The 27,925-nt window shown below is 35.9% G+C and overlaps 4 protein-coding genes and 2 long non-coding RNA genes across 9 annotated transcripts; 2 read left to right on the top strand and 4 right to left on the bottom strand.

Moving 5' to 3' along the window:
* Positions 1-45: 45 nt before the first annotated feature.
* LOC147936118 (uncharacterized) lies at positions 46-722 on the bottom strand. The gene is made up of 3 exons (XR_015569007.1): positions 606-722; positions 333-407; positions 46-252 (listed from the first exon to the last, which is right to left on the bottom strand). It is a non-coding gene; the product is annotated as an uncharacterized LOC147936118 (long non-coding RNA).
* Positions 723-835: 113 nt separating this feature from the next.
* On the top strand, positions 836-1,236 carry LOC104719015 (uncharacterized). The gene has a single exon (XM_010436846.2). It carries the CDS (start codon positions 874-876, stop codon positions 1,051-1,053), a length of 180 nt encoding a protein of 59 aa, XP_010435148.1. The 5' UTR covers positions 836-873; the 3' UTR covers positions 1,054-1,236.
* A 1,488-nt stretch (positions 1,237-2,724) lies between these two features.
* Positions 2,725-4,176, bottom strand: LOC104719016 (large ribosomal subunit protein eL42z/eL42y). The gene is made up of 4 exons (XM_010436847.3): positions 4,045-4,176; positions 3,291-3,470; positions 3,027-3,101; positions 2,725-2,941 (listed from the first exon to the last, which is right to left on the bottom strand). Exons 1-4 carry the CDS (start codon positions 4,045-4,047, stop codon positions 2,882-2,884), a joined length of 318 nt encoding a protein of 105 aa, XP_010435149.1. The 5' UTR covers positions 4,048-4,176; the 3' UTR covers positions 2,725-2,881.
* Positions 4,177-4,284: 108 nt separating this feature from the next.
* On the top strand, positions 4,285-7,836 carry LOC104719013 (kinesin-like protein KIN-10A). Its single transcript, XM_010436845.2, has 6 exons — positions 4,285-5,153; positions 5,284-5,439; positions 5,533-5,640; positions 5,744-5,854; positions 5,958-7,298; positions 7,385-7,836. Exons 1-6 carry the CDS (start codon positions 4,545-4,547, stop codon positions 7,673-7,675), a joined length of 2,616 nt encoding a protein of 871 aa, XP_010435147.1. The 5' UTR covers positions 4,285-4,544; the 3' UTR covers positions 7,676-7,836.
* A 108-nt stretch (positions 7,837-7,944) lies between these two features.
* On the bottom strand, positions 7,945-11,865 carry LOC104719012 (casein kinase 1-like protein 11). 2 transcript variants are annotated; one of them, XM_010436842.2, is made up of 14 exons: positions 11,327-11,865; positions 11,177-11,217; positions 10,885-10,954; positions 10,651-10,799; positions 10,455-10,550; positions 10,255-10,325; positions 9,898-9,959; positions 9,752-9,815; positions 9,581-9,665; positions 9,370-9,496; positions 9,169-9,242; positions 9,009-9,072; positions 8,637-8,773; positions 7,945-8,487 (listed from the first exon to the last, which is right to left on the bottom strand). In XM_010436842.2, the coding sequence occupies exons 1-14, from the start codon at positions 11,418-11,420 to the stop codon at positions 8,236-8,238; spliced, it is 1,386 nt and encodes a 461-aa protein (XP_010435144.1). In that variant the 5' UTR covers positions 11,421-11,865; the 3' UTR covers positions 7,945-8,235. The 2 variants fall into 2 exon arrangements, with proteins under 2 accessions (XP_010435144.1, XP_010435146.1); XM_010436844.3 differs by having other exon boundaries at positions 8,637-8,770.
* Positions 11,866-13,560: 1,695 nt separating this feature from the next.
* On the bottom strand, positions 13,561-15,567 carry LOC104719011 (uncharacterized). 3 transcript variants are annotated; one of them, XR_756488.3, is made up of 3 exons: positions 15,508-15,567; positions 15,315-15,378; positions 13,561-13,993 (listed from the first exon to the last, which is right to left on the bottom strand). It is a non-coding gene; the product is annotated as an uncharacterized LOC104719011 (long non-coding RNA). The 3 variants fall into 3 exon arrangements; XR_015569108.1 differs by having other exon boundaries at positions 13,561-13,953; positions 15,508-15,541; XR_015569109.1 differs by having other exon boundaries at positions 13,561-14,038; positions 15,508-15,537.
* Positions 15,568-27,925: the final 12,358 nt, after the last annotated feature.

The following is a 27,925-nucleotide window of genomic DNA, read 5'->3' as shown; positions in this document are numbered from 1 at the left end:
AAAGAATTCAACTGAAACCTAATGAAGAAAGATTGGTTCACAAACTTTAAAGATAAAAGATATCCATACGACACTGTCCTATAAAATTAAACACCGCGACCATTTCTGGTAGATTCAAAGTATATCTGAGTATCGAAGCAAGACAGTTACCAAACAAAACAAAACAAAACAAAAGTAGATAGCTGAAACAACTTAAAAGAGAGATGTTCCCTTTCCCTTCTTGTCTCCACCGATCTCAAAGTGCTTGCACCTCTGCAAAACCCACACACAAATGTCTCAGAACCGATACCAAAGGAGTGTTTAACAACGATAATGAATGTCTCACACATTACCTTAATAGGGCGTTGGGAGAAATGTTTGCAGCTTTGGCACTGAAGCCTCAGGACAATCTTCTTGGTTGTCTTAGCCTGTTAGAACGAAATACAAATGATGAGCACAGGCGTAGGAACAGATAATTCCTATAAGACTTTCATAGGATAACAGGCTATTTGAAACATATTTCAGAGTAAAATCTCAACTCCTGCATTGGTTCTCAGACTGCAATAAGGGATCAAAATAGGGTAAATCAAATCTGAATCAGAGCATTATTGTTTCTTTAGTGTTACCTTCTTGTGGAAGACGGGCTTGGTCTGACCTCCATAACCACAAAACACAACGAAACGCACCGTATTGGAGAGGTTAGAGTTGGTTATTAAAACGTGAAAGGTTTTGTGTTGTGTCATTCATGCATATTTTATACGAAACGTTGTCTCTAATTCTTGGGGAAACGACACAACCGTAGAATTGATGTCCGATTCTGTTTATATAGCTTCTGCAGTTAAAGACAAACACAGAATTGCTTGTCTTATCGACAAAAAAAAAAAAAAGAAGAAAATGGCGAATAAGTTTGGATTCGGGATGGGCTCGGTTCTGGCGGTTGTTGTCGTTGCACTCATCTTATTGTTCGTTCCGTTGATGATGGGGCCTGTGGCTCCTCCTTCTCCTCCACTCCTCTTGGTGTTCCCGGTCGTACTGCTGTTTGTGTTTCTCTATCTCCATTTTGCTTCTAAGTGAAAGTTTCCATCGATCCCTCTCTATGAGTATCATGTAATTTTCATGCAGTATATAGACTGCATTTATCTATGTTTTTAATTATACATTTGTAAAACAAAGAATGTATTCTATCTATGATCTATGAATTTTATATATACTAGCATTTATCCGTACTACGTACGGATACGGTATAATAAACATCAATCGCTACTATGCAATGCGTCGGATTCTGGTCATTTAGTAGCTGTTCTTTTTGCCATTGAGTGTTGCCTTATCAGGTTTCAAGCTTTGGATAAGCATGTCACCACCAAGTGAGAGTTTTCTGTTTATGGCTGCCTTTACTGGCGTTCTCAATGGCGTATTTCTGCTTTTATTTGGGCTTGGTTTAGAACCGCAAAGAACGTCTTATTATGTAATGAGTTTTCGTGCAGATTCTTCAGACCCTGAGATGAAAGCAACAATGTCAAAATTGCTAATGATGTTTTTGGCTCAAATGCTAAGGATTAGTCATTAGTAATTAAAAACCAGATTTCCTTACTCTCTTTGTCTCTGTTTTTCATGCTCTTTCTCACCCCTTACTAGGGTTTGACAACAATGGAATTCACCTATATATATGTATTCACCTATATATATATTACTAACATTCAGTTTATGTATATTACCTAATAGACCACTTATGAAATGCAAGTAGATTTATTGGATTCATATACATTTTACTCTCTCTTCTTCTTTCATATAATATTGAAACTTTTGAGTTATATTCAGAAATGTATTTTACAATCGAGTAAAATTGTTGCCACTTCTTGCAGCTATTAGCGTTGCACATTCTGCCAGTGAGAAATATTTACACACACAGAACAGAACTACTTGACTTTTGTGTTGCAGAAAAAATTATATAACATAGGTACGGAAGAAATATATATTAGATCACCATTAAACACAAAAAACAAAAAGTACGAGTTTAGTTAGTAAATACACTACACAAAGCACATCTGCACATGAGTAAGTTAATGTGCTGAAAATTTAACTTTTTAATGGTGTACGTTAATTACCATTTTTTTAATCTCTCTGATTAGTAAATTTCAAAACAAGAATAGTATTTATACTGTAAATTGTGAACTACAAATTTCAAATGACCGAATGTAACATAAAATATGAAATGAGAAACTATGATGGTATAGTGCAGTTCACTAATTTACAATCACATTGCAATACGAGACTATATTTACATATTGTTGTAAGGGGGGGGGGGGGGGGGGGGGAGTAAAGCCAATGCTAATGATTATGTTGATGTTCATACACACACCACTATCATAAAACTTTAACGTTTCCACATGATCATAAAACTTAAACACAGTTCACAGAACCAATAGCATGGGAGAGTAGGTCAATTAGTGTGCTGATCACATAGACAAAACACAAACTAGTAAGAAGGAAAATCTATATGTAAAATATGAAGCAAGAAAAAAACAAAAAAAAAACACTACAGCCGGTGCTTATATCGTATATCTTGCACTCGTTCTCAGCTTATATACCTAGTACCTAGATCTAATATAGGATTAATATATTATTACCACACAAGAATTATTTATGGTCATTTGATTAGCAATCTTGGAGAGTAATAACTTTTAAAAGCTTAGATAATGTTGTTATACGTTCTAGAGAATTCAACTGAAACATAATGAAGAAAGATTGGTTCACAAAATTAAAAGATTAAAGATAACCATACGATACTGTCCTATAAAATTAAACACCACAACCATTTCTGGTAGATTCAAAGTGTATCTGAGTATCGAAAAGAAGCAAGACAGGTACCAAACAAAAGAAAAAAGAAGATAGATGAAACAACTTAAAAGAGAGATGTTCCCTTTCCCTTCTTGTCTCCACCGATCTCAAAGTGCTTGCACCTCTGCAAAACCCACACACAGATGTAAGCAATAGAACTGATGAGACTGTAAGCGTTAAACAAAGATAAAGAATGTCTCGGACATTACCTTAATAGGGCGTTGGGAGAAATGCTTGCAACTTTGGCACTGAAGCCTCAGGACAATCTTCTTGGTTGTCTTCGCCTGTTCCAAAGAAATACAAATGATTAGCAGGCAAAAGTAACAGATCATTCCTACAATAATTTCACATGATTAACTGAAACATATTTCACAGTCGAATCAAAGCTCCTACATTGGTTCTCAGAATGTAATTAGGATCACGATAAGGCAAATCAAAACTGACTCAGAGCATTACTGTTGCTTTAGTGTTACCTTCTTGTGGAAGACGGGCTTGGTCTGACCTCCATAACCAGATTGCTTGCGGTCATAACGACGCTTTCCCTGGGCAGCAAGACTGTCTTTACCCTTCTTATACTGCGTCACCTTGTGCAAGGTATGCTTCTTGCATTCCTTGTTCTTGCAGTAGGTGTTCTTAGTTTTAGGAATGTTCACCTAAGACACAAAAAAACAAACCCTTTTGAGTTAAACTACCACAAGAAATGGTTTCAACAACAACATACAGAACTGAGTACCATCATAAAACAGAAATCCCCCTTAAGTTTACACACATCAATGTATTAACATAACTTCCCCATTCTCCTAAATCATTCAGAACTGATTGCTACAATACGAACTGACTACTCAACTAGTCAATAAACAGTTTGTGAATCCTAAAATTACAAATCCTTCAAATGAACATACAAATTTCCAAATTCCCCTAAAAATCAGAACTGAATTGCATAATAAATGCACGACGTTACATCATTTCTGATGCTCTGCTCTTCACAGAGACGAAGTGAATCAAATCCTCTAAGAAAACAACACAACCGATTCAAAGACTGAGCATTCTAGACTCCAATAATACTCGATTTCAGATGCAAAAACAAACACAAAACAGATCTAAAAACAAGTATTTTCGATTGTTCAAAAGCATACATTAGCAACCAAATACAAACTCTACGGAAATACTAAGTCTCAGCATAACCTAAGAGAAATCTAAAGAAAGAGAGAGAGAGAAGAGAGTCACCATTTTCGCTCTTCGGTGAAGCTCGGTGCCGTCGTTTTCCCCACTGCTCCAAAACCACAAATTATCTCAAAGGAGCGAGTTTATAAGAGAGACTTTGAGTGAAAACCCTAATCCTACAAACTTTGGGCCTTCAAAAATTAATAAAGCCCACTCACGTAATAAACAATCAGGCCCATATCAAAATCCCACTTTACCTTTTTCAGAAAGAGAATAAATACTATATTTTACTTTGCCGAAAATATTATTATTTTTACATCAATCAAATCACACTGGCCCCGTGAGACCAAAACTAGCCGTTTAGATATATATATACATACACACAACGGTTATGTTTGTTTCTTTCTTTCTTTGTTCAAAATTCAAACCTCGTGAATCACAAAACCCTAAATTCCCTTTTCAATTTCACTCTCTTTCTCTCTCTCTCTACTCTAACGCTCTCTGAATCTCAAAATCCCCAATTCCAATTTCGCTCTTTCTAAATCTTGAAAATTTCTTTAACAATGGCACCGACGCCGTCATCTGCAAGATCGAATCAAACCCCATACACTGTAATCAGAACTCCACAAACCAAACAACGTCTCAATTTCCACTCAAAACCCACAAACCCAGATGGATCCAAAGACCCAACTCCACCGGAGCATCCAGTCGAAGTAATCGGACGGATCCGTGATTACCCAGATCGGAAAGAGAGATCAGCTTCGATCTTGCAGGTTAGCCCAGATAACCAAACGGTACGAGTCAGAGCTGATGTTGGGTACAGAGATTTCACACTCGATGGTGTTTCTTTCTCGGAGGAAGAAGGGATCGAAGATTTTTACAAGAAGTTTATTGAAGAGAGGATCAAAGGTGTCAAGGTTGGGAATAAATGCACAATTATGATGTATGGACCAACTGGTGCGGGGAAGAGTCATACGATGTTTGGTTGTGGGAAGCAGCCTGGGATTGTGTATCGATCTTTGAGGGATATTTTGGGTGATTCTGATCAAGATGGTGTTGCTTTTGTTCAAGTCACTGTCTTGGAGGTTTATAATGAAGAGATTTATGATCTTCTTTCCACTAACAGTAGTAACAATTTAGGTATTGGTTGGCCTAAAGGAGGAAGCACCAAAGTAAGTTTCTTTTGTTCATTAGCATCTCTGGAATTTGTAGTTTCTGACTTGGAATTGGGTTGATTTAGGAGTAGTTTTCATTTTGATCAATATCTAAAGGTTTTGTAATTTGTTGTGTGTTTGTTTACAGGTTAGGCTTGAAGTAATGGGGAAAAAGGCGAAAAACGCAACCTTCATATCAGGGACAGAGGCTGGAAAGATTTCTAAAGAAATTGTGAAAGTGGAGAAACGGAGGATTGTCAAAAGTACTCTTTGCAACGAACGAAGTTCCCGGAGTCACTGCATTGTAAGAACGATTCTTCTTGATTGAATCATCATATATATATATATCTATACAACTCATGTCTGTTTCAGCTTACAAGTTTTATTGTTTCTGTAGATTATACTTGATGTGCCCACTGTTGGGGGAAGATTGATGCTTGTTGACATGGCTGGTTCAGAAAATATAGACCAAGCTGGGCAGACCGGATTTGAAGCTAAGATGCAAGTAATGTTTTGCTTTTGTAGCCTCTCTCGAACCATTTGATTCTACCAAAGTAGTTTAGTTTTGGATATCAACTGACCTATATCTCTCTCTCTCTGTACAACAGACAGCTAAGATCAATCAGGGAAATATTGCTCTGAAGCGTGTTGTGGAATCTATTGCAAATGGAGACTCTCACGTACCCTTTAGAGACAGCAAGCTGACCATGCTCCTCCAGGTGAATACTGTGTTCTATTGTTTACTCCTCTGGAAGATGTCTGTGGCAGCTCAGTTAACTTGAAGATATATTTAGTGTTCATCTATTTTTTTTCTGGATGCAGGACTCTTTTGAAGATGACAAGTCAAAGATTCTAATGATCCTGTGTGCTAGCCCTGATCCAAAGGAAATGCACAAGACTCTCTGTACTCTAGAGTATGGAGCAAAAGCAAAGTGCATAGTTCGTGGGTCTCATACTCCAAACAAAGACAAGAATGGGGGTGATGAGTCTGCTTCTGCGGTTATTTTGGGATCAAGAATAGCTGCAATGGATGAGTTTATTCTGAAACTCCAGTCTGAGAAGAAGCAACAAGAAAAAGAAAGGAATGATGCACAAAAGCAGCTGAAGGAGAAGGAAGAGGAAATTGCTGCTTTACGATCCCTACTAACACGAAAGGAAGCAAGTGCTACCAATGAAGAGGAGATAAATGAAAAAGTAAACGAAAGAACCCAACTTGTGAAATCGGAATTAGAGAAGAAACTCGAGGAATGCCGAAGAATGGCTGAGGAATTTGTTGAGATGGAGAGAAGGAGAATGGAGGAAAGGATTGTGCAGCAACAAGAGGAATTGGAGATGATGAGGAGACGGTTGGAGGAAATAGAGGTTGAGTTTCGGCGCTCGAGGGATGGAGGAAGTGTTGATGAAACTAGCGGGTTTGCTAAAAGATTCAGGAGTCTTTACTCTGATGATGATCCTGGTATGGTGAAGTCAATGGACCTTGACATGGGTGAACCAGAACCAGTCGAGCAACTCTGGGGGGTTTCACACCAATCCAGCAACACAATTAGCAGCAATTTCACTAACATTTTGCAACCAAAACCTGCAGAGAATATGGTAACGCAGATGTTCCCTGACCGGGTATGCTTGAGCACTGTCTTTGAAGAAGAAGAGGTTGAAGAAGAGGAAGAAAAAGTGATAGTTGAGGATAAAAGCATCTGCTTAATAACAACACCAATGCTTAGTTTAAACTCTGAAGGTGTGGGTAAAGAGAACTGCTTCAACAGTGCAGATGACAAAGAATCAGCCTCGTCAAGAAGGTTGAGAATTCAAAACATTTTCACCCTTTGTGGCAATCAGCGAGAGCTGTCACAACACGGTGGACATGAGGAGGATCAAGCCAATAATGATGCACCACTTGATAAGAAAGACAATCAGTTGTTTCCTACAACGAATAAGGCTGAAGCACTAGCAGTGGAAGAAGCAAAGGAAAACAATATCTCAGTCGATGAAAGGAAAGACGGTCAGATAGATATATATGTTAAATGGGAAACAACTGCTGATAACCTTCGAAAGCTCATAACAACCCTCAGAGTTACAAAGGATGCAACACTAGCTGACTTGAGGAAGCTTATTGAGATCTACCTTGGATCTGATAACCAGGCTTTTACCTTTCTTATGCTCGGGGTAATAACTAATAAGCACAAAAAGCTTTTCATTGATCTCTTTGTTATGCTCTGATCCTAAATGCAGTTTCATTTCAATGTTTGAAGGAACCATGTGGAGCTCAAGTGGCAAAGGAGAAAGAATCAACAGTTCAAGCGGCGAGCCTTCCTTTCTGCAACGGACATGCTTACCTCGCTACTTTGAGACCGGGAAAGAGCTCACAGCTACAAAGTCTTACACCGGCAAGTCCCCTTCCACTAACTCCCATAGAAAACAAGATGCAATTTACTACGCCCATCTCAAGAGTGACACCCAGCCACCAAGTTGATGAATTTTCATCACCCAATCTCGCAGCTCATCTCAGCTCCACTCCGTTCATCACTACTAGAAGACATTAGTCGCTATGTCTTGTTTTCTGTGTTTAATGGTAGCTTTTGAAAGATGTAACCTACGCCTATTTCTCGGTGTTGAGAAAGAAATACTCTTTATGTAACCAAAATGTATGTTCTACGATGTTTCAGCAGATGCAGACAAAATATATTTTCTTATTTTTGTCCAAGATTTGTCAACAGGAATCTTCATCAAAGTCTGAGAACTTCATTTGACCAATATCACTAGTAAATAACGTTGGTTTTGTATATTTAAATATATTATGAACGCCACAAGGTTGGAGAAGACGAGATAGGTTTTCACATTTTCATTCTATATCGAAGTTTTAGAAAACAGAGGAGGAAAAAAGTGAAGTACACATGACAAGTTACACTTTAATGCTTTATTAACAGATTCTTCTAAAACAGAGAATGAGAGATTGGGAGAATGTATTAACTCTCTTTCTTTCTCTCATCTTGTTCCAAATGTTAAAACAATGCGTGGACATGTCTTTCCTATTATCAGAGGACAGAGCCATCAGCATGGAATGTTGTCTTTTCACTCTCATCAAACTTCTCATTCCTTATCTTCATTTCCTCTTTTTCCCAGAGCCGCCAATGGTGAGGAGCTCGAAGCTTCTAATGGCATCCTCATGCCCAGGCCTTGCAGCTGCAGATGTTTGCTTGGATTCATAGCTCTGTTGAACCCGTTGGGTTGTGGCATGGCGTGATCCACTTGAAAATAGTCGGCTTGAGTGGTTCTCGCTTGGCTCCGCTGATGAGCCAGGTCTGCTGCTTGAGATCACACCTCTCTTTGAGGTACTTCCATTCCGAGACTCGTGCTGCAAGTGAAGCCAACAAATCAAGACCAACTCATATTCTTTAGAAAATTCCTACTTAACCTGAGGATATCTTTGAATCATCAAGTACAGAAATTTTCATGATAGATCTACAGGATTGGCCAACAAGAGAATTAACACCAAAAACTAACCACTTCCTTGGCAGAAGCGGGTATATCATCAGAAGATCTGTGTCTAGAGCGGTCACCATGAGCGCCTTGGCTTGAAACATTTCGTCTGGTGAATGCCTCAAGTGCGCCTGTAAATCTTCCTCGCAGGTCCTGTCCTACTACACAGAACAAGAAAATGAGTTGTTTGGGATCTTTCACTATTTGAGAATTTTTGTTAAGTCTCTGGACACAATTTGATATCTGAAGGTTCAGGTGAAATAGTGCACGTTTATCAGCACCCAAAATTATCATCACTCAAGTCTCAAAAATATACAAGCTAAAAGACATTTTTGATATTTATCTTTGTATTAGTCGGAGAAATTTAGTCATAAGAGGCAGAGAACATCAGTGTACCTGTAGGCTTTTCAGCTCTTTCTGCAGGTGGTCCTGGAGGGTCCAATGCTGGTCTTGGAGATGGCTGTTATGAATGATAGACACATAGATAACAATAGCAGGATAAGATTTTGGATTATTTAATTGTGGCTCTCACAAGTAAATCAAGAATAGGACTAACCCTTGGTCTCGAACTAGAGCCAGACTGAGGATATTTTGAAATTGTCCAATCGAACACGTAATCGAGCTGGTAACCTGCATAGTTCATTCCATCAAAGAAAGCAAGGGATGATACTTCGTAAGTCCCACAAAACTGCATAGACCATAAACAATCTAATAATCGATCGGGATTAAAAAAACAAAGAGAGTAAGAATTTTTAACCTTCACGAATGAAAAGGTCCCTGAAAAGTCTTCTCAGATATGAATAATCTGGTTTGTCCTCAAATCTCAATGATCGACAGTAATGGAAATACGAGGTGAACTCTGATGGATACGACTTGCAAAGTGTCTCCAATAAGTAAAACCATGCTATGTCAGTACTACTGAACATCTTAAAACATTATCTGCCTACAAAACCTTAACAATGATGTACCTCTACAGAAGTAAGCATCTTCTTTTCACTAATCTTGTCATACTTCTGCTTCTTTGTACCAGCTTTTAAACCTTGCCACGGAAGACTGGGACAGGAGAAATGAACTCAAGTCCAAGAATTTCATTTTCTTTAAGAAGTTATAAGCTGTATGCAACAAAGAAATTCCACTACCTTCCTCGTAGAAAATACATCAACACATAACCAAGTGACTCCAGATCATCTCTTCTACTTTGCTCTGTAACCAAGTGTGAAGCCAAGAGTTTTTAAATGCTTCTGACAAGAAATCCGCGGATGTATGAGATGAAAGCAGCTCTTACCAATCCCAAGGTGTGTGTTCACACTTGCATACCGAGCAGTTCCTGTAAGATTCTTGTTTTCCCTGCAAAATTACAAGGAATTCTAACAAAGCAAGCTGGTACAGGAGTGCACAAAGTAAAGTATCGAACACAGGTCTTGAACTCAGTAAGGAGAAGAGAATATTTTCTATTCTCGTACCAACACAAAGGTCTGGGAGAGAGCTATAAGAAAACACTCGTGCAGCATAAAATTTGTGTTTCAGTAATAGGATAGGCATGAAAGATCAACTAAAATAAATACTACAACAGGTTCCTAGACAAAAAGATTCAGTAAGCATTGATATCCGCAAAGGAAGGGTAAGAATTTGCAGATCTCACCTGTATGGTATATGCTTTTGTGTCTGAAGATCCTTGTATTTTTTAGCAAGGCCAAAATCAATGATATACACCTGAGGTTGAAAATTAATTCAGTAAACCAGAAGGCTTTAGTACTAGTCCTATCCTAAGAATCACACGAAGATTTATTCCAAAGACACCTTCAAGACATACACCAACTCATGCTGAAACAGTAGGATTACCTGGTTTGCTTTTCGCCCAAGACCCATCAAAAAGTTGTCTGGTTTAATGTCGCGGTGAAGAAAACCCCGTGAATGCATGTACTCAACTCTACATAACTGCATTGGTACAACATATTCAAATGAAGAGATGAGCAGCGTTCCCAAAGACCAATCTAACATCATAACATAAAGGGCACACCCATTACTCAGCACTTACCAATTGATCTGCGAGCATTAGAACACATTTTAATGAAAATATTCGCTTGCAGTAATTGAACAAGTCCTCCAAGCTAGGCCCAAGAAGGTCGATAACCATACAACTGTATTCACCCTCAACTCCAAACCATTTGAGATGGGGAACACCCGCTATTTGAAAATAAAGATAACATGTTAAACCATCAGAGTTTGGAACTAAAAACTTCATATAAACTAACCAAGAAACACAACTCACTTCCTCCTTGAAGAAACATATATATTTTCGATTCATACTGCAATTGAGGATGCCTCGTCTTCACAGGTTCCTATTGTCAAAGAGAACCGTTTTTAGAAATGGAGCTTGATAAACAGAGAAAGAGTGAAACATGAACGTTGAGGTACAGTATGATTTCAAGTCAAAACTAGTCTTACTCAAAACTATTTACAAAAACTGTCAGATACAATCATAGAAACATATAAAGACTGCAAGAGTCAGTAGGATCCAAAATTTGAATGAAGAACTAAGAAAACAAATACGTAGTTGTTACCAGCTTAACAGCGACTTCTTCTCCTGTTTGGATATTGATCCCTAGATGATGACACACACATCAAAGAGAAAGATTAAAAAATCACACTTTAGATACAACTAAACAAAACCCAAATGCAAGAACACTCTCAACATGCCAAAAGATTGGTACCTAAATAAAGTTCCCCGAAGGATCCACTTCCAAGCTTCCTACCCAACTTAAACTTCCCGCCGGTAACATGATCCATCTTTTGATTCCGATCCATCTCTCTCTTTTTGAATTCACCAGTAAAACCCAATCGCCATATACAGTTAAAGACGGGTTCGAATCAAAAAACAAACCCAAGTAGCTAAATCAGCAAGTTAACAAACAACACAAGTGGATTGATTGATTGATTGATTGAAGCTGATATGAAAGTTGAGGACTTTCGCAAGAAAAGTGTTTTCTTTTTAACTGCGAGAAAGAAAGAAAGAAAGAAAGAAGAATCTATTTAGAAGAAGGAAGAAGGAAGAATCGGATCTGAGTTTGAGGGAAGATTTTGCGGAGATTTGTGGAAGAAAAAGAGAAACAAAGAATAATAAAAGAAGAATATGGCAAAAAAATTGTATCCCTCTTAATCCTCTCTATGTGTTTGTTTATTATTGTTGTTGTTATGTGAGATTTATGATAAGAGAAGAAAGAGTGACAAACTTGAACGTAAATCGGATCTTATTTATTATCTTGATTTGTTGTATATATATACTTAAAAGAACAAATTAGGTGTTTGTTTTCGTGCACGGTTTAACATTTTATTTCTTTCTGTTCTCTAACGACAAATATTTTAATTCGTACAGTAAAACCTCTAATGTTGGAGATCAAGATATTTTATTAATTTATAGTAATATTAATTTATAGATATATTTTTAATTGTTTATTTTTTTTAAATTATGAATTGGAACAATTATAGCAAAATAAGATTAAACTTTCGGATGTTATAAATTTTATGGTTTAGGAATTAAACTTGTAATATTTATAAAGCATTATTGACAATAAATTACAAATACTATAAACAAATTGACTTATACACATGACATACATAAATTCAAATTTATGAATAATAATAATATTAATTCTCATATTTTAATAATCTGTCTAATTATCAAATTGTAAATGATGCATATCTAAAAATTAAAACTTTAAAATTTAATTATTTGTATGACATGTTATAAAATATTTTAGAGATATCATTATAGTTTGAAAATACAACATTACAAATATTCTATAGAAATGAGTTTTAGGAGAAACATACACTATTATATCAGTATATATATATATATATATAAATTTACATGATTATTAATTTATGATATTATTGGGACCATATTTTACATTGAGATTTCAAAAAAATTATTATCTTATTATCTTATCGAATATTGTTAATTTTTACACTGGCCCGACTTGGGACCAGCAAAATTTATTAATTTATAGTGATTATTAATTTATAGAGTATTAATTTATAGAGGTTTTACTGTACTAAGTATACAGTACCATCAATTAATGATCTACAACAGCGAGATCAAAAATATATATATGGATACTCAAATTATTTTCCATATTAAAAACAACTTCTACATTGCCACATTGGTCATTCTAGCACAAATCATTTGGTTTATTTTATGATCTCTAGCTTGCACATCATGTAGTAAGATGTTTGGAAGTGTGAAGGATCTGATTAAATAAAAAGTTTGAACAATTTAATTTTAAATTAAGAAACCTAAGCATGCACATTTACTTGTGCCTCCCGAACGTTTTTGGTAACGTCGATACATGGAATACTTTGTTTTTATATGGCCTTAGAAATAAAGCTCACCCGCACCAAATACTGTCGAGTCTTTCATGTGTTCTTCAGGTAAATCTAGGAGTACCTCTAACTCTCTAAGGAAACAAGACACTGACCATTGTATATTTGAAAATCTAAAAAAAGGTATGTTGTTTGTGTTGTTGTTTCGATAGATATATCAAAACTGTGCATGTGGCTGTCAAAATCTTATATGGTAATTTTCTCCTGCATCTCTTCATTTGGTTTCCTGATGAAGTTTAGTTTGAAGATTGATCAGGTTTTAACTGGTGGGGGCAGTAAGATGGTGTTTGAACTCTTGTAGTCAACCTAATTAAAGCTCTTTCAAATTTAGCCACATACGTTTCAAAAAAATCATTACCTTGCTTCAAACTCATCAACTCAAAAATTGTTCACAGTCGTGGATACAATCACGCAAGCAAGGTTCCATCATATTTCGGGGTTTAGTTGTTTCTGGTGCAGCCTTAATCATGTTTGATTGGTTCAGATCAGGTGGTTTTGGTTAGATTTCTTAGATTTATTTCCCCAAACTGAAAACGGTGTGACTATAAAATGAAAATACCCAAACTAGGAGAGATCAAGATGAATAATAATCTCTTCAGAGTTATTCCCCCAAATGGGTAAAGTAGCCTTACGTAATGTTGAATACGAAATCACATTATCAATTATTAAACCGGCTGAGATATTCTAAACCAGAGACTCTTATTTTTCCGATCAACCTGAGCTCACCATCATCCATCACATGCGAAGGAGAGTCCTCCATTCCGAGTGCATGCTCCCAAGTCCGACAAGCAGATTTGAAGCTGAGGCACTGATGTAGGAGAGCATACAGTTGTAGCCTCTTTGAGTAAGGAGCTGAATCGTGAATGCGAAACCTCCATCGCCCGATATCAACAGTATATTAGCCGGAGCACGGTGTCTCGAGGGAGAATCATCAGAAGTTTTAACCAAAAGCTAACAACTTTTCAACAACAAAAAAAGGACCCATAAAAGCTTTAAATCTGCAGTTTAACGATTAAATAGTACTCAGACCAGGCACGAGCAACCTACAATACTCCAAAACAGAAACATGATCGATACATATATACAAAGGTAACACTAAACTCAATCTGGAAAAGTAAAAACATGAGCTTTTCACTGAAAATTTCTCCTCTCAGGCATTTAAACAAACAGTGCCAAGGCATGTAAGTAAAACCAAGGAAGAATCATCAAAAATTCGACAACTTTGCAAGAAAGGAAAAGACTTTGAATTTGCATTTTTACGATTAAGTACTCAGGCCTTTCCCCACAGTCTGTACATGCACCAGAAACTTACCAATTCCATCTATCTACAGTACTCAAAACAGAAACTCAGAATCATGCATTTAAACAAGCAGAGCGCAGGCATGTAAGTAAGCAAGGGAGAAGAATCATGAGAAGTTTTCATCAAAAGCAAACAACTTTACAAAAGACCCATAAAAGCTTTGAATGCTGCATTTTAACGAACTCAGACCATGCACCAGCAACCTACAACACTCCAAAACAGGAAACATATCCAATACATGCATGTATACAAAGATTACACTGAAATCAATCTGAAAGTTAAATAATATGAGCTTTTCACAGAAACTTTCTTCTCTCTGGCATTTAAACAAACATTTCGAAGGCATGAATGTAACATCAAGGGAGAATCATCAAAAAAATCCATCAAAAGTTGGCAACTTTACAAGAAGCGAAAAGACTCACAAAAGCTCTGAATTTGCATTTTACGGTTAAGCAATCAGAGCTTTACACAGAAACTTTCTTCTCTCTGGCATTTAAACAACCATTTCGAAGGCATGAATGTAACATCATCAAAAAAATCCATCAAAAGTTGGCAACTTTACAAGAAACGAAAAGACTCACAAAAGCTCTGAATTTGCATTTTACGGTTAAGCAATCAGACCTTTCCCCACATTTTTTTTCTAGCAACCTACAACGTCCAAGAACCCTATAGAACTGAAAGTGTCTAAGCTAAGAATCATCAAAACATCCATAAAAAGTTAACAACTTTACAAAGAAAACAAAAGACCCACAAAAGCTTTAGATCTGCATTTTATGGTTCTGTAGAACTCAGAAAGCATTAAAGTGGTGAGAAGGAGAAAGACACTCATGAGTTCATGAACATGTGACATTAAAAAAAAAAAATCAAAACCCAGAAAAACTTGTGCAGGAAAAGAAGAAAGAACCCATAAAAGTTTTTCTTTGAAACACTTTAGAGTAGCGAGAGAAACGAGGAAGATATTACAACCTAGGGAGGCAAAGAAACTGGGAAAACGAGAGCAAAGAGAAGAAAGAACTCACAGTGACGTACGATTGAACGGAGAAGACGAAAAGCAGCGATTACACCCCCAGAAGGAAAACCTTCCTAAGCAAAACAACAGAAAAATAAGAAGAGTTACTAAAAGTACATCATTGCGTAAATATACTGGTTCGATCGAAGAAAAAAAAAAAAGAGAAAGATAAAGAGAGGGAGGGAGAGAGAGAGAGACTTCACCTGCGGATGCAGGAGGACGAAGTTTGACCCAGAGACCGACTGATAAAAACAAATCAGTATATGAAAAGGAAATTTGTTCGTGGTGACTAAATGACGTTATTGCCCCTTTCGAATCTTTTATGTTCATTTATGCCAAGCTTTAAACACTAATCATAGCTAACTGGGTTTAGTAGTCTACGACGTATCTAATTAAGCCCCATAGTTAACATGCAAAATCTTAATTAATCGATCGATCAGTGAACTAACGACCAAATACATGATGCATATTTATTTACTTGTATGTTTTGGCCATATACTTAGTTGATGTTTTTCTTTGATAAAATGTAGGAAATTAAAAAAATCACATATATATATATATATAAATAATCAAATTTTATGAAATCAAAAAAAGGTTTGATATATTTTATTATAAGAAAATATAAGTAAATTAAATGAAAATATAATAGGTACGATGTTTTAAAAAAGAAGATACATATTAATTAGATAGTGGGCCACATGTCAAGTTCTCAAATTAACCTTACTTAATATAAAACTATGTACTAACCCGCACTATGTATGGAATAAATTGATTTAAATAAAATATTATGAGTAAAAATTATCATTTGAGATTTAAAATTTGTTTGTATAAAACAAAATCTGTTGGTAAATTTTTTTTCGTTTATTCAAATTTGCGTTTATTTCTGTAAACTACGTTTCACCCGTGAAATATTTGAACTTGGAAAACAATTATAAGGTGGTTTAGAAAGTTTTGATGTCTTTTTGTGTTTCTAAAAATCAAATTCACATATTTTATGTTTCACGTTATTATCAATATCACTATACCATTAAATAAATAAAGCAATATTTTTAAACTAATAGATTTAATTTAAACTAATTCTAAGTTTAAAAATGCAATGAGAAAAATGATCAAAGCGATAAATAAATGAATAATTTTTTTTTTGTAAAATATAATTTACTTTTAATAAGTAAATAGGTTATAAAATGATAATTAAATATATTTTTTGATTTAATAGTTGATTAAATCTTTCATTTTTTAAAATTAATAAAAATACATTGGCTCATAATATTTCAATAGCATATTTATGTAAATAACCGTGAGAAGTAAGAGCATTTATTAGAAAAGTACAGGAAGCTTTGTAAGCACGACAGTTCAGCATTTTTGTGAGAGTGCTTCTCTATTAATATATGGAGATAAGATATAAGAGCATCTCCATTGGTTGGGGGTTAACTAAATTGCTTTTAAAAATATTAATTGTAAATTTTGAATAAAAGTGAAGTTAACAACTTCTTTAACAAAGAACCATAAGATCTACTCATACTAGATGAACCCGTGCTTAAATCCATCTCTATCCTCAAATCGACCTAGATGAATTCTGTGTACTCCGAAGAACTCTAGGTAAAGAGTAAAGTTTTTTTCTTAAGGTTAAATCGTGAAATGAAGTCGGCTTTGGGTGTTTAACATTTTTACACTGACATTTTTTTTAATTGAATCGGTTCAATCGAAATTAATTAGGTCCCGTTTAATAAAAAAAGAACCGTGTCAGAAAATGTAATTGAGTCATAACGGACCAAATCGCCGATGATCGGATTCCGCTGCACCATACACCGGAACGGTACCGGAAGCTATGGTTATGGTGCTCTACACATAACCTGTATAAGTTTATTCATGTATTTATTGATAGTTCCAGTAGTTAAACGGACATTTAAATTGTCTGTATGTGTGAGCATGTGTTGGAGCTTACTCCTAGTAGCTACCAAACATTTTTCCAAATAATTATTACATAGTAGATTTAAAATTACAGTTTAATCCTTCTTTAGTAGCGGGACGGTGTAGTTTGTGTTTTACTGATGTTAGTAGTAATTGTGGTAGATTCTTCTTTTGGAAAAAAAAAATTGTGAGTGAAAATCTGTAAAACTGTGACAGAGACTTGACGCTTGTTGCTCGTATAGATTTCTGTAAAAATAATTTGAGTATGGTTGCCAATCTTTGTGTCCCCTGTAATTTTCAAACCTACGATTTTTCAACCAAATCAACATTCCAATTTTATTTTGGTTATGTAATTAATTTTAAAATTTGTAATATAAAAATTACCGGTTTTCTGCTAACCACCAACTACTTCAGGAGAGGGTAAGAAGAAGAAAATGAATCAGAGTAGAAAAAACCCAGCATTTTTAATTCACGTCTCAATCGGATGCTACAGACTTGAGAGAATTCGCAAAAATTTGAGTACGAGCAAATCGAGATCAGTGGAGAGAGGAGTTTGGATAAATGATTGGAGCTTTGAGAGAACACAGCAAACAAATTCGAATTTCGAATTGAAGATTAAAGGAAGCGGGCAATGAAAAGCGGGACCCAAGTGCCTTTGTAAGCCCGAAACACAAAGTGTGTTGGAAGGATTTGAGATTATAAAAGATTTGACCACATAATTCAGACCAAAACACAATCGGAACAACGAAACAAAGTATTGCTTTGAGATTTGAATGTGATCAAAGCAAAATATGAGTATTGCTTTCGCTCTTCTGTGTTTATTATTAGCTTAGCTTAGCTTCGGCCGCTGCTCTTGTTTTGTGTTTTCTTCACTTTTGTTTCTTTCTGTTTTTTTTTTCAGCTGTTCTTATAAAATTTGCTGTTTGAGTTTTTTTCCTTCTTCATTGTTGCTTAAATTGGCGAGTTTATAAGAAAATTTGGGGAAATTTGTAACACTTGATTAAAACCAATATATATATATATTCATCTTGCAATGTTCTGATCTGAGTGATCTCTCTCATCTATCGAGCGTAGGTGAAGCGTAGGAGGAGGAAGAAGTAGATAACCGGTTAATTTTCGTTTGGTATGGTTAGCAGAAAATAGAGAATTTTTATATTAAAAAATTAAAAATTAATTAAATAACCAGAATAAAATTGGAATTTTGATTTTGTTGAAAAATCGTAGGTTTGAAAATAACAACACTAATTATTTTGAATTTTAAATAACACATTTTTATTATTTAATATATTTTTATTCCAATTCAAAACAATTAGGTATTAAACTTCCAAATAAAAATAGTTTTGGATTTTTTTTTTGACATTTTTCTCCTAATCATAGCTAACTGGGTCCAGTAGCGTAGGACGTATCTAATTAAGCCCCATAGTTAACATGCAAAATCTTAATTAATCGATCGATCAGTGAACTAACGACCAAATACATGATGCATATTTATTTACTTGTATGTTTTATTTTAAAAATAAAAGATACCTCTCTTTTTTTTTCTTTTTTTTTTTTCTTTTTCATGCTTTTACGTATCTAAAAATCCTCCTTTCTAATCAATCTATTTACAACAACTAATTTCGCTAGAACCTTGACCACCATTTTATCTTTTATTTTTCTAATTTATATATAAATATGAAATTGTCACAAATGAATCACCGAAATACTTACAAAAATGAAAGAAACCCAATCAAATAAATGTAATATATAGAGCTAAATAAAATGATTTGAGGGGAACTACGGTCCCGTGGCACCCTTTGCTTCTCTCTTCACCAGCTCTACCACGTTATCACCATCATAGTCATATATCAGGATTTTTGTAACTGAATCACAAGATGACGATGAACCTAGAGAGAGAGAGCTTGAGCTGAAGAGACAGTGGAAAAGATTCTCTTATTCTCATTAACCGTAAATGTTGTTACAAGCTACACCTTATATACATTGTAGCTGTATTTATTTTAACTTAGTAAAAGTAATCCTAAGCTAAGTAAAATATACTTTATACTTGTGATATCATAGAAGAAGACTTTAATTTTGACCCGAAAAAAAAAGAGAAGAAGAAGAAGAAGAAAAAGCCGGTTAAAGAGATTGTACCGGCCGGTATAGAGCGAGATTTTATCCCATTTGGATTTACAAATCGAGGAATCGTAACCGAGAGATGAGAGTTCATCAACAACGATATTTTTTTTTGGTAAAAGAACAACGATCTTTCTCAATTCGTCTTTACGTTTGATTGATTTGTTCTTCTCTATAACCTTCGCAGCTTCGTTTAAAAAGAGTCTTCTCAACGACGCTCGCGCATGCAATCAAGCTCTGCATAAATCAAATCAAAAACCAATTCGATTTTAATATCTGTTACAGACACTATGATGAACAGAACAAAGAGAGAGAGAGGTTTCAGTTTTATTTATTTATTTATTTATTATACCTTGAAATGGTCATAAGCGTCGCTGAATGAATCGACGAAACCATCATCGAACAAATCGAATTCGTAATCAGAGCTATCGTTGTAATTGTTCCCATTGAAACAATTACTGTGGAGAAAAGATCCCACATCTGATAGATGAGAAAGGACTTGACTAATATATAAAGGGTTAGTGTCTCTCCACTCATTGCCAATTGGTTTTGAGTTGGAAGCCCACAGTAAAGCCCTAATTTAACATGGTATCAGAGCCTATACACGCTGGTCCGTTAAGTAATCCGGCCCGGATAGAGGCCCGATCACCCCATTAATTGATGGCCGAAAGGAAGGTCCAATTCCATCGAAATAGCTAAATAAAGAGCATTATCTCGAGGGGGCGTGATGGATTCTGTCGAGATTAATGGCTAGAAGAGCCATCATCTCGAGGGGGCGTGTGGAGAAAAGACCCCACATCTGATAGATGAGAAAGAACTTGACTAATATATAAAAGGTTAGAGTCTTTCCACTCATTGCCAATTGGTTTTGAGTTGGAAGCCCACACTAAAACCCTAATTTAACAATTACAACGATGATTATTACGTCCGTTCTTAGTTTGCTTCTCGTTGTTCTCTTCCATGTAGCTTTGAACCAACTACGCTAGGCTCGGCTCGGCTCGAACTCTGTTCCATCGATTAGTAGTGATTTATCTGAGTTTGAGCTTCTTGTGAACGGTCGGTCTAGTAAGCGCTTAAGACGAGTCTTGAGCACTGGTTTTCTTGGTGATTCAACTCGAGAAAAGTCTCAAATCTTCATCGGAAATGGCATTATCGATCTCAAACCAATTCGAATTTTCTTCAGATTTTGGCAAAAAGAGTCAAAACAAAAAAAATCGCAAAATCTACTAAAGAGGCAAAAAAAATTGTTTGCTTCTTCACTTCCTCTGACTTGGGAAAAAAGGAGATTGGTTGGTTTTATAGGTGCAGAAGAGATGAGAGTGACGAAGCAGCTAAAGAGAGGCCAAAGAAGAAAGCTTACTAGACGTGATGATACCACGTCATATATTATTACGTGATAATATTAGTTATACTGTATATGGTTCAAAATAATTATTATGTGGTAGATTTAAATTTACAGTTTAACCTTATTAAAATCTATACTAAATAAAAGTAGGAGCTTGCTGTACACATTGCCTATATAATAAAACGGAAGTACACAATATTGTTTTGTACACTATATAATTTTAATAAGTTAGTTACAAATAGATTATACATTAATGATAGATTAATTAGTTACAAATAGGTTATACCAAAAATCTTAAGGAAAATATTCTAAAGAATCATATCATCTAACTTACCATATTAATTTCCTTTATTAAATTATTTATCAAATAAATTTTTTTGATATGTAACTTAATATATTAATTTGTTAACTATTATTATACTTCACCTTTTATTTTTATACATGAGTCTATTTTGTGAAACAAATAAATTATCATATTATTTATTATAATTAAAAATAGTTTTATTTCCGGATATACCATAAGTTGAATTTTAAAAACAAATATAAATTCTTCAATCTATAAAATATTCAAGCTTTAGTAATATTATTCTTTAAATATAAAATGAATTGAATTAAAAAATTTACTAAGTAACGGGTCAAAATTTGAATATTTAAATTCAAACTTACAAAATTATGTACTTATAATGACATTCAAGTCATGATGTAGAATATACATTGTTGAAATAACTTCACATATATAACCTAATACAACATATTAATTTTTCAAAAAATAAAAAATATACAAAATTTCGTATAAAATAAAATTTAACCAGTGTTATAGCAAGGGTAATTATCTAGAATCATTTACAATATAAAACTTACAAAATAAGTGTCTTTTTTCAAGCCATCATATTTATCATATGATTTTATTGCATAACGTTTTATCCAAAAAAATATTTTATATAAAAATTATAACATAAATAAAATGAATTTCAACCTGTGCTCTAGCACGGGTCTTAATCTAGTAGGATTTTAAACAATCTATATAAGCTCCTCAAACTGTCCACATTCTACTATATTAATTGGGAAGTACAAATATGAAACTAAACTTAAAGTGTATAAAAAATTACATTCAATTGCCATTAGAAAAACTTAATTAAGTTTAGTTAATTAATTAACTAAAGATAATTAATTAAAAAAAAATGCTGACAGATCAAATATAAAAAAATCTAGAAAAATAAAAAATATATTTTCTCTCTCTAATAAATAATGAACGAAAATTACTAAATATATTTTTAAAAAATAGAAACCAATCATAATTTCAAAAACTAAGATTTTATATCCAAGTACACAATATAATTATTTTAATAACTAAATTTCGAAGATTTTGTTAAGATTTCAAATTATAATTCTCCTATCATCTTTTTTTTTTTTATTTACAAATTGTTTGGAACTTTCATATGATACTTATGATTAGTAAAATGCAGAATTTTTTCTGCATATGTTGTGATTTGAATTTTTTATAACGAATATATATTACTCAATCTAAAAAAAATGTGTGTTTTAATTTCTGCATTGGCTGGTTGGTAAAACTAAATTTATATAGATGATCAATTACTAATTTTTCTTTGTTTACAATTATAATATTAAAACTACTACCTCATTTTCACAAAATAATGATGCAAATACAACAAACAAACAATATAAAACTGTAATATACATCAAAAAATAAAATACTATAATATTCTAAAATAATTAGTATTCAAAAAAACTAATAGATTTACAGAACAATTATAATAAATATTATCTCAAATAAAATAAATTTTTTAAAAAATATAACAATAATAATTTTTATTATATTAGAAATTTTTTTAAAATGTTGAACCATGCTTAAAGCACGGGATATCTCCTAGTAGGATTTTAAACTAGCTATTGGGATTTGACATATCACTTATTACCATTTTTTACAATTTCCAAAATTTTCTATATTAAGAATTATTTTAAACAACCTATCATGACTTTTTTTTCATTAACATTTTTCAATTTTCCAGAATTTTTTTAAAAAAGGAAAATTTTAAATTGATGGAAATAAAAGAACTATGCACAATATCACACATCGGCTAAAAAATTTTTAGACAATAGTTCAGAACCAGTATAAATAAGATTAATATGCTTCCAACAACGAATGAGCAGGAAAACTTGATTTATCAAGCGTCCAAGTTTAAAAGTTTTATTCGGTTTGATCCAGTTTTTTATTTGATCAAATTAAAACTTTAAAAAGTTTCAAAAAATATATTATAATATTTAAAATTTTTTAAAGTTTAAATATTATAAATATTAAAAGTTTTAAAAGTTCTCAACTTTTAAAAAGTTTTTAAATATTATAATTTTAAAATTTTAAAAGTTTAAAATATTATAAATATTGATGTAAAACATAAATTCTCTTATTTATCTACGTTTGTGCTTTTTATTTCTTATGAGCTGTAAAACATATTTTTGTGTATGATTTTGTAGATGAGTTGATATTCTTTCATTAATTTTTTATTTTTGGATCTAAGGAAGAATGATTGACATCGCAAGACCTTGATTTGATGTTTGAGTCAAGTTTTGGGGTTTAAAAAGGAAAGATAGACGAAAAAACACACATATTTTATTAGCTATACATAGGCATGACCAGGGTTACGATTGTCATGTGATATATCATGGTTTTTGTTGTTTTTAACCATGATATAAGGAGTCTTTTAGAGTCTTTTGATTTGTTTTCTAGGATGTTTTTGAGTCTTTACAGGTTTTCTAGGATTTTGGCATGAAAAGAGTAAAATGGAGCAATTAGAGGGATTATAGAGCAATTCAGCTAAGGAAGAGAACTTGGAATCAATTCTGAGAGGTGGTGTCGTTCGACACTATCCTTGGTGTCAGTCGACACCCCAGTACCCCCGACACAAGAAGACTTAAGTTTTGGAAGTTTTACAAATTTTCCCCAAAGTTTTCTATAATTGCAACACAAGTCCCTCACGTGTTTTAGGACATATATATAGTATTTTTAGGTTTTGGAAACCATTAAGTTATTTTCTAGCAAGTTTTATTTTTCTGCGACCCTGTGAGATTGAAACGACCTCACCCGTTTTTTTTTAAATAATAAATAAGAATAATAATAACTACAACTAGTGGTCCCATACCCACTATCCACCTAACCACAACCACAACCAACAGCGGAAAAACCAATACCAATAAAAATCCAATAAATAATAACCAATAAACAAATATAACAATAATCCAATAACCAATCATCAGAAAACATGAAACCAGCAACCTAACAATGTTTTTAATGACCCAACGCTAGCAACCTAGCAATGCCAGACAACATCCAATCAAGTCCCTAGAACATCCTCCTCTTCACTGCCTTGATTCCACGATCACACTTTGCCTTTATCTGCACCACAAACACAAATTGCAATGCATGAGTATTTTATAAACACTCAGTAAGGCAATCCTCCCATCTACTAGGCTATACACACAAGCAATAGAGATACTCTAACCATCAAACAAGAATCAACAAACAAACCAGGCTCTGCATTGACCGACACAAAGCTTGCATCGACCGACACCAACTCTGAACAGCATTGACCGACACATGGTATGCATCGGTCGACACAAGGTCACTTGCATCGACCGATGCTTCCACTGCATCGACCGACGCATGCTCGACATCACGCGAAAACCCTAATTGCATCGACCGACGCCTCCACTTGGCATCGACCGATGCTCTTAGGTCAATCCGCGCCGTCCTCGCACTGACATCGACTGACGCACATAGTGTATCGACCGATGCACATGCCGAGCATCGTTTTCCCCAAAGCTTCTCGCCGGATCTTCGTTCTTGCAACCACAAGACTCGATCCCAAGCCACAAGAAAGCTTCCTAAAGCCTCAAATAACATTCTAACAAGCCTAACAACACATAAACAAACATATCAAAGGAATCTCCAGCTTAGATAAGCCATGGTCATGCACTTACTTTTGCCAGAAAAGATTCTGAACCACAAACAAGCAAGAACACGCTCCTAGGAAGCTCTTACAACGATTTTAGCTACAGATCTCTACAGAAACGCCTCCAATCTCCCAAAACTCACCAAGAACACTTAGAACTCCTTTCCTCTCTTCTTTTCTCTGTGAAAACGGCTAAACTCGTCGAATGAGACAAACATACGACTTAAGGGTTTTCCTTTCCCCAAAATGCTGCGTTTAACTTAATACACAACCAAGAAAACCGAACATACATCGACCGATGCACCCCCATCATCGACCGATGCACATCCCAAACCGGGATTTTGGTTCGCGGATGTTACAATTCTCCCCCACTAATTTAGATTTGTCCCCGAATCTCGAACAACCATCAGCGAAGGACTCCCGTGCAACCGTCTCCACGACCCGCACTCCTCTAACCGATCTACGAAAGGTCACCTCTAGGCGATAGACTCACGCTCCATGCATTATTTGCTCTCGACTTTTGGACTTTCCTTTTTACTGACAGGCCTAAACCATGAGTTTTTATGGACTCCTCGTCAGACCGAAGCCTGCATGCCATAATATTGGCTCCTCATCGGGCCTAAGCCCGCATACCATAATAAATAAGGAAGTCCAATACTCGTCTCTCGGGTTGCCACCCTACAGCGCGCCCCCGGATCGTCATCCGAAGTCGATATACCAACCATACTCCCAAGCCACTAAGTCTTAGAATATGGCGGTACTAGGAGAACCTAAGTCCCCCAAGAGTCGCGAGCAAACAATTCTAAACACGTCTAAGTCCTATCCCTATCCAGTTTTCCTTCCTATGGCTCGCGTAAGACAACACGATGTCCTACCAACCACATATCCCCTCACTGGAATACCTCATGACCACACAAGGATCATCTCACTACCTACTTGGCCGCCACACAGGCCAAACAATTGTCCTAAACAGGACCGCCACAAAGGCCAAACAAATGTCCTAAACAGGACCGCCACAAAGGCCAAACAAATTTCCTAAACAGGACCATCTGTCCCGAAGGACCGTCACAAAAACAATCTGTCCGGAAGGACCATCACAAGGACCATCTGTCCCGAAGGACCGCCTAAACAGGCACTCTGGCTAAACAGCCCGCAACAAAGGCCACACAATGGCTAAACAGCCCGCGACAAAGGCCACACAATGACTAAAAAGCCCGCCACAAAAGCCACACAATGGCTAAACAGCCCACCACAAAGGCCACACACTGGCTAAACGGTCCGCCACAAAGGCCACACACTGGCTAAACGGTCCGCCACAAAGGCCACACAATAACTCTAAAGACCGCCACACACGGCGCAATGACTCAAAATTCCGCCACTAAGGCCACACAAGCCCCCTCCAAGGCTCTCCGCCACTAAAAATGGACAAATTCTAACTCACATAAAACTTTCCATTTTTAGCACTTTCCACTTCTGGAAACTTTCCACTTTTAGAAATTACTAACTCAGCAAACATTCCCTTAAACCACCGCCTCACAGAAATTTCGTACCACGAACACCACCTCATCTTGTTACTTAATCGCACAACCAACCACCCCTAAGTGATAAAGTAAACAAGAGAGATGGGCTGAAATACTCCTTTCCCGCTCCAGCCACAGATTACAGATGGGACCAGGCTAGGCAAGCTCAAGTCGCGGCTTGCTTCTCATACCACTTCTTAAACCTTGGCTTCATCCTCGCCTCAGGCTCCCAAGTCTGCTCCTCAACACCATCACAGTCCCAAAGGACTCTCATCAAAGGAATCTTCTTCTTCCAAAGTTCCTTGATTCTCCTCCCGAGAAACCTCACTGGTCTCGCCTCCAAAGTCATATTAGGCTGAAGATCCTCACGGAGACACTTCCGCAACATAGACACATGGAAAACCTTATGGAATGCACGCATAACCTCAGGTAACTCCAGTCTATATGCCACTGGTCCAATTCGCTCAATCACTATGAACGGACTCTTATACCTCGGACTCAACTTAGTCTCAGTCAATGACCTGTTCGGGCCCTGCAACATGGCCATCTTGAGGTACACTCTATCTCCAACCTGAAACTCAAGATCTCTCCTCCTCCTATCGGCATAACTCCTTTGCCGATCCTGAACTTCCTACATGTTCAGCTTGAGAACCTGAATCATCTCTAAGGTCTCCTGAAGAAAATCTGCCCTGTACATGCTCCTCTCCCCCACCTGAGTCCAGCATAACGGTGTACGACATGACCTCCTATACAAAGCCTCATAAGGTGCCATCCTGATACTCGCTTGATAACTGTTGTTATAAGCAAACTCTACCAAGCTGAAATGATCTGCCCAATGGCCACCCCAATCCAGCACACACATCCTCAGCAAATCCTCCAATGTCTGGATCGTCCTCTCTGACTATCCATCTGTCTAGGGATGATAAGCTGTACTCATATGCACCTTAGTGCCCATCTCTGCCTGAAATGCCTTCCAGAACACCGAGGTGAACTTGGAATCCCTATCAGACACAATGCTCGCTGGCACCCCATGCAACCTGACTATCTCCTTAACATACTTTTTAGCCAAGACCTCTGCTCCATCATTCTTCTTAATGACCAGAAAATATGCCGACTTAGTCAACCGGTCCACAATGACCCAAATAACATCAGACGTCCTGGACACTGGCAAACAAACCACGAAGTCCATAGTAATCATATCCCACTTCCACTCTGGAATGGGAAGACTCTTCAGCAATCCACCTGGTACTTGATGCTCAACCTTCAATAGCTGACACACATCACACCTCGCAACCCAACTAGCCACGTCCTTCTTCATTCCGACCCAGTGATAGTACCTCTTGAGATCACGGTACATCTTAGTCGCTCTTGGATGAATAGAGAACATGCTTGCATGAGCCTCTCTCAAGATCTCCTGCCTCAACTCCTCATCCTTAGGCACACAAATCCGCCCGTGCACCAGAATAATACCATTAGCCGAAACCTGATACTATGAATCAACATCCTTTGAGGCATTCACCAGCCCCAAATCCTTCTCCTGAGCTAACCGCACTCTGCTCAACATATCTGCTCTATAAACTGCAATCAAACCCAACGGCTCCTGAGAAACCTCACACAAGCTCAACGCAGTGATCTCCCCTACCAGAGACTCCATATCCTGCTCCTGAGCCAAAGCCACCCGCTTCCGACTCAAAGCATCAGCAGGATAATCCAAATCATAATCCGCCACAAGCTCCATCCACCGCCTCTGCCTCAAATTCAG

This window comes from Camelina sativa, chromosome 10 (genome assembly GCF_030686135.1).
Source record: "Camelina sativa cultivar CO46 ecotype springtype chromosome 10, ASM3068613v1".
Lineage (NCBI taxonomy): Eukaryota > Viridiplantae > Streptophyta > Magnoliopsida > Brassicales > Brassicaceae > Camelina > Camelina sativa.
This window is presented reverse-complemented; position numbering and strand designations above follow the sequence as displayed.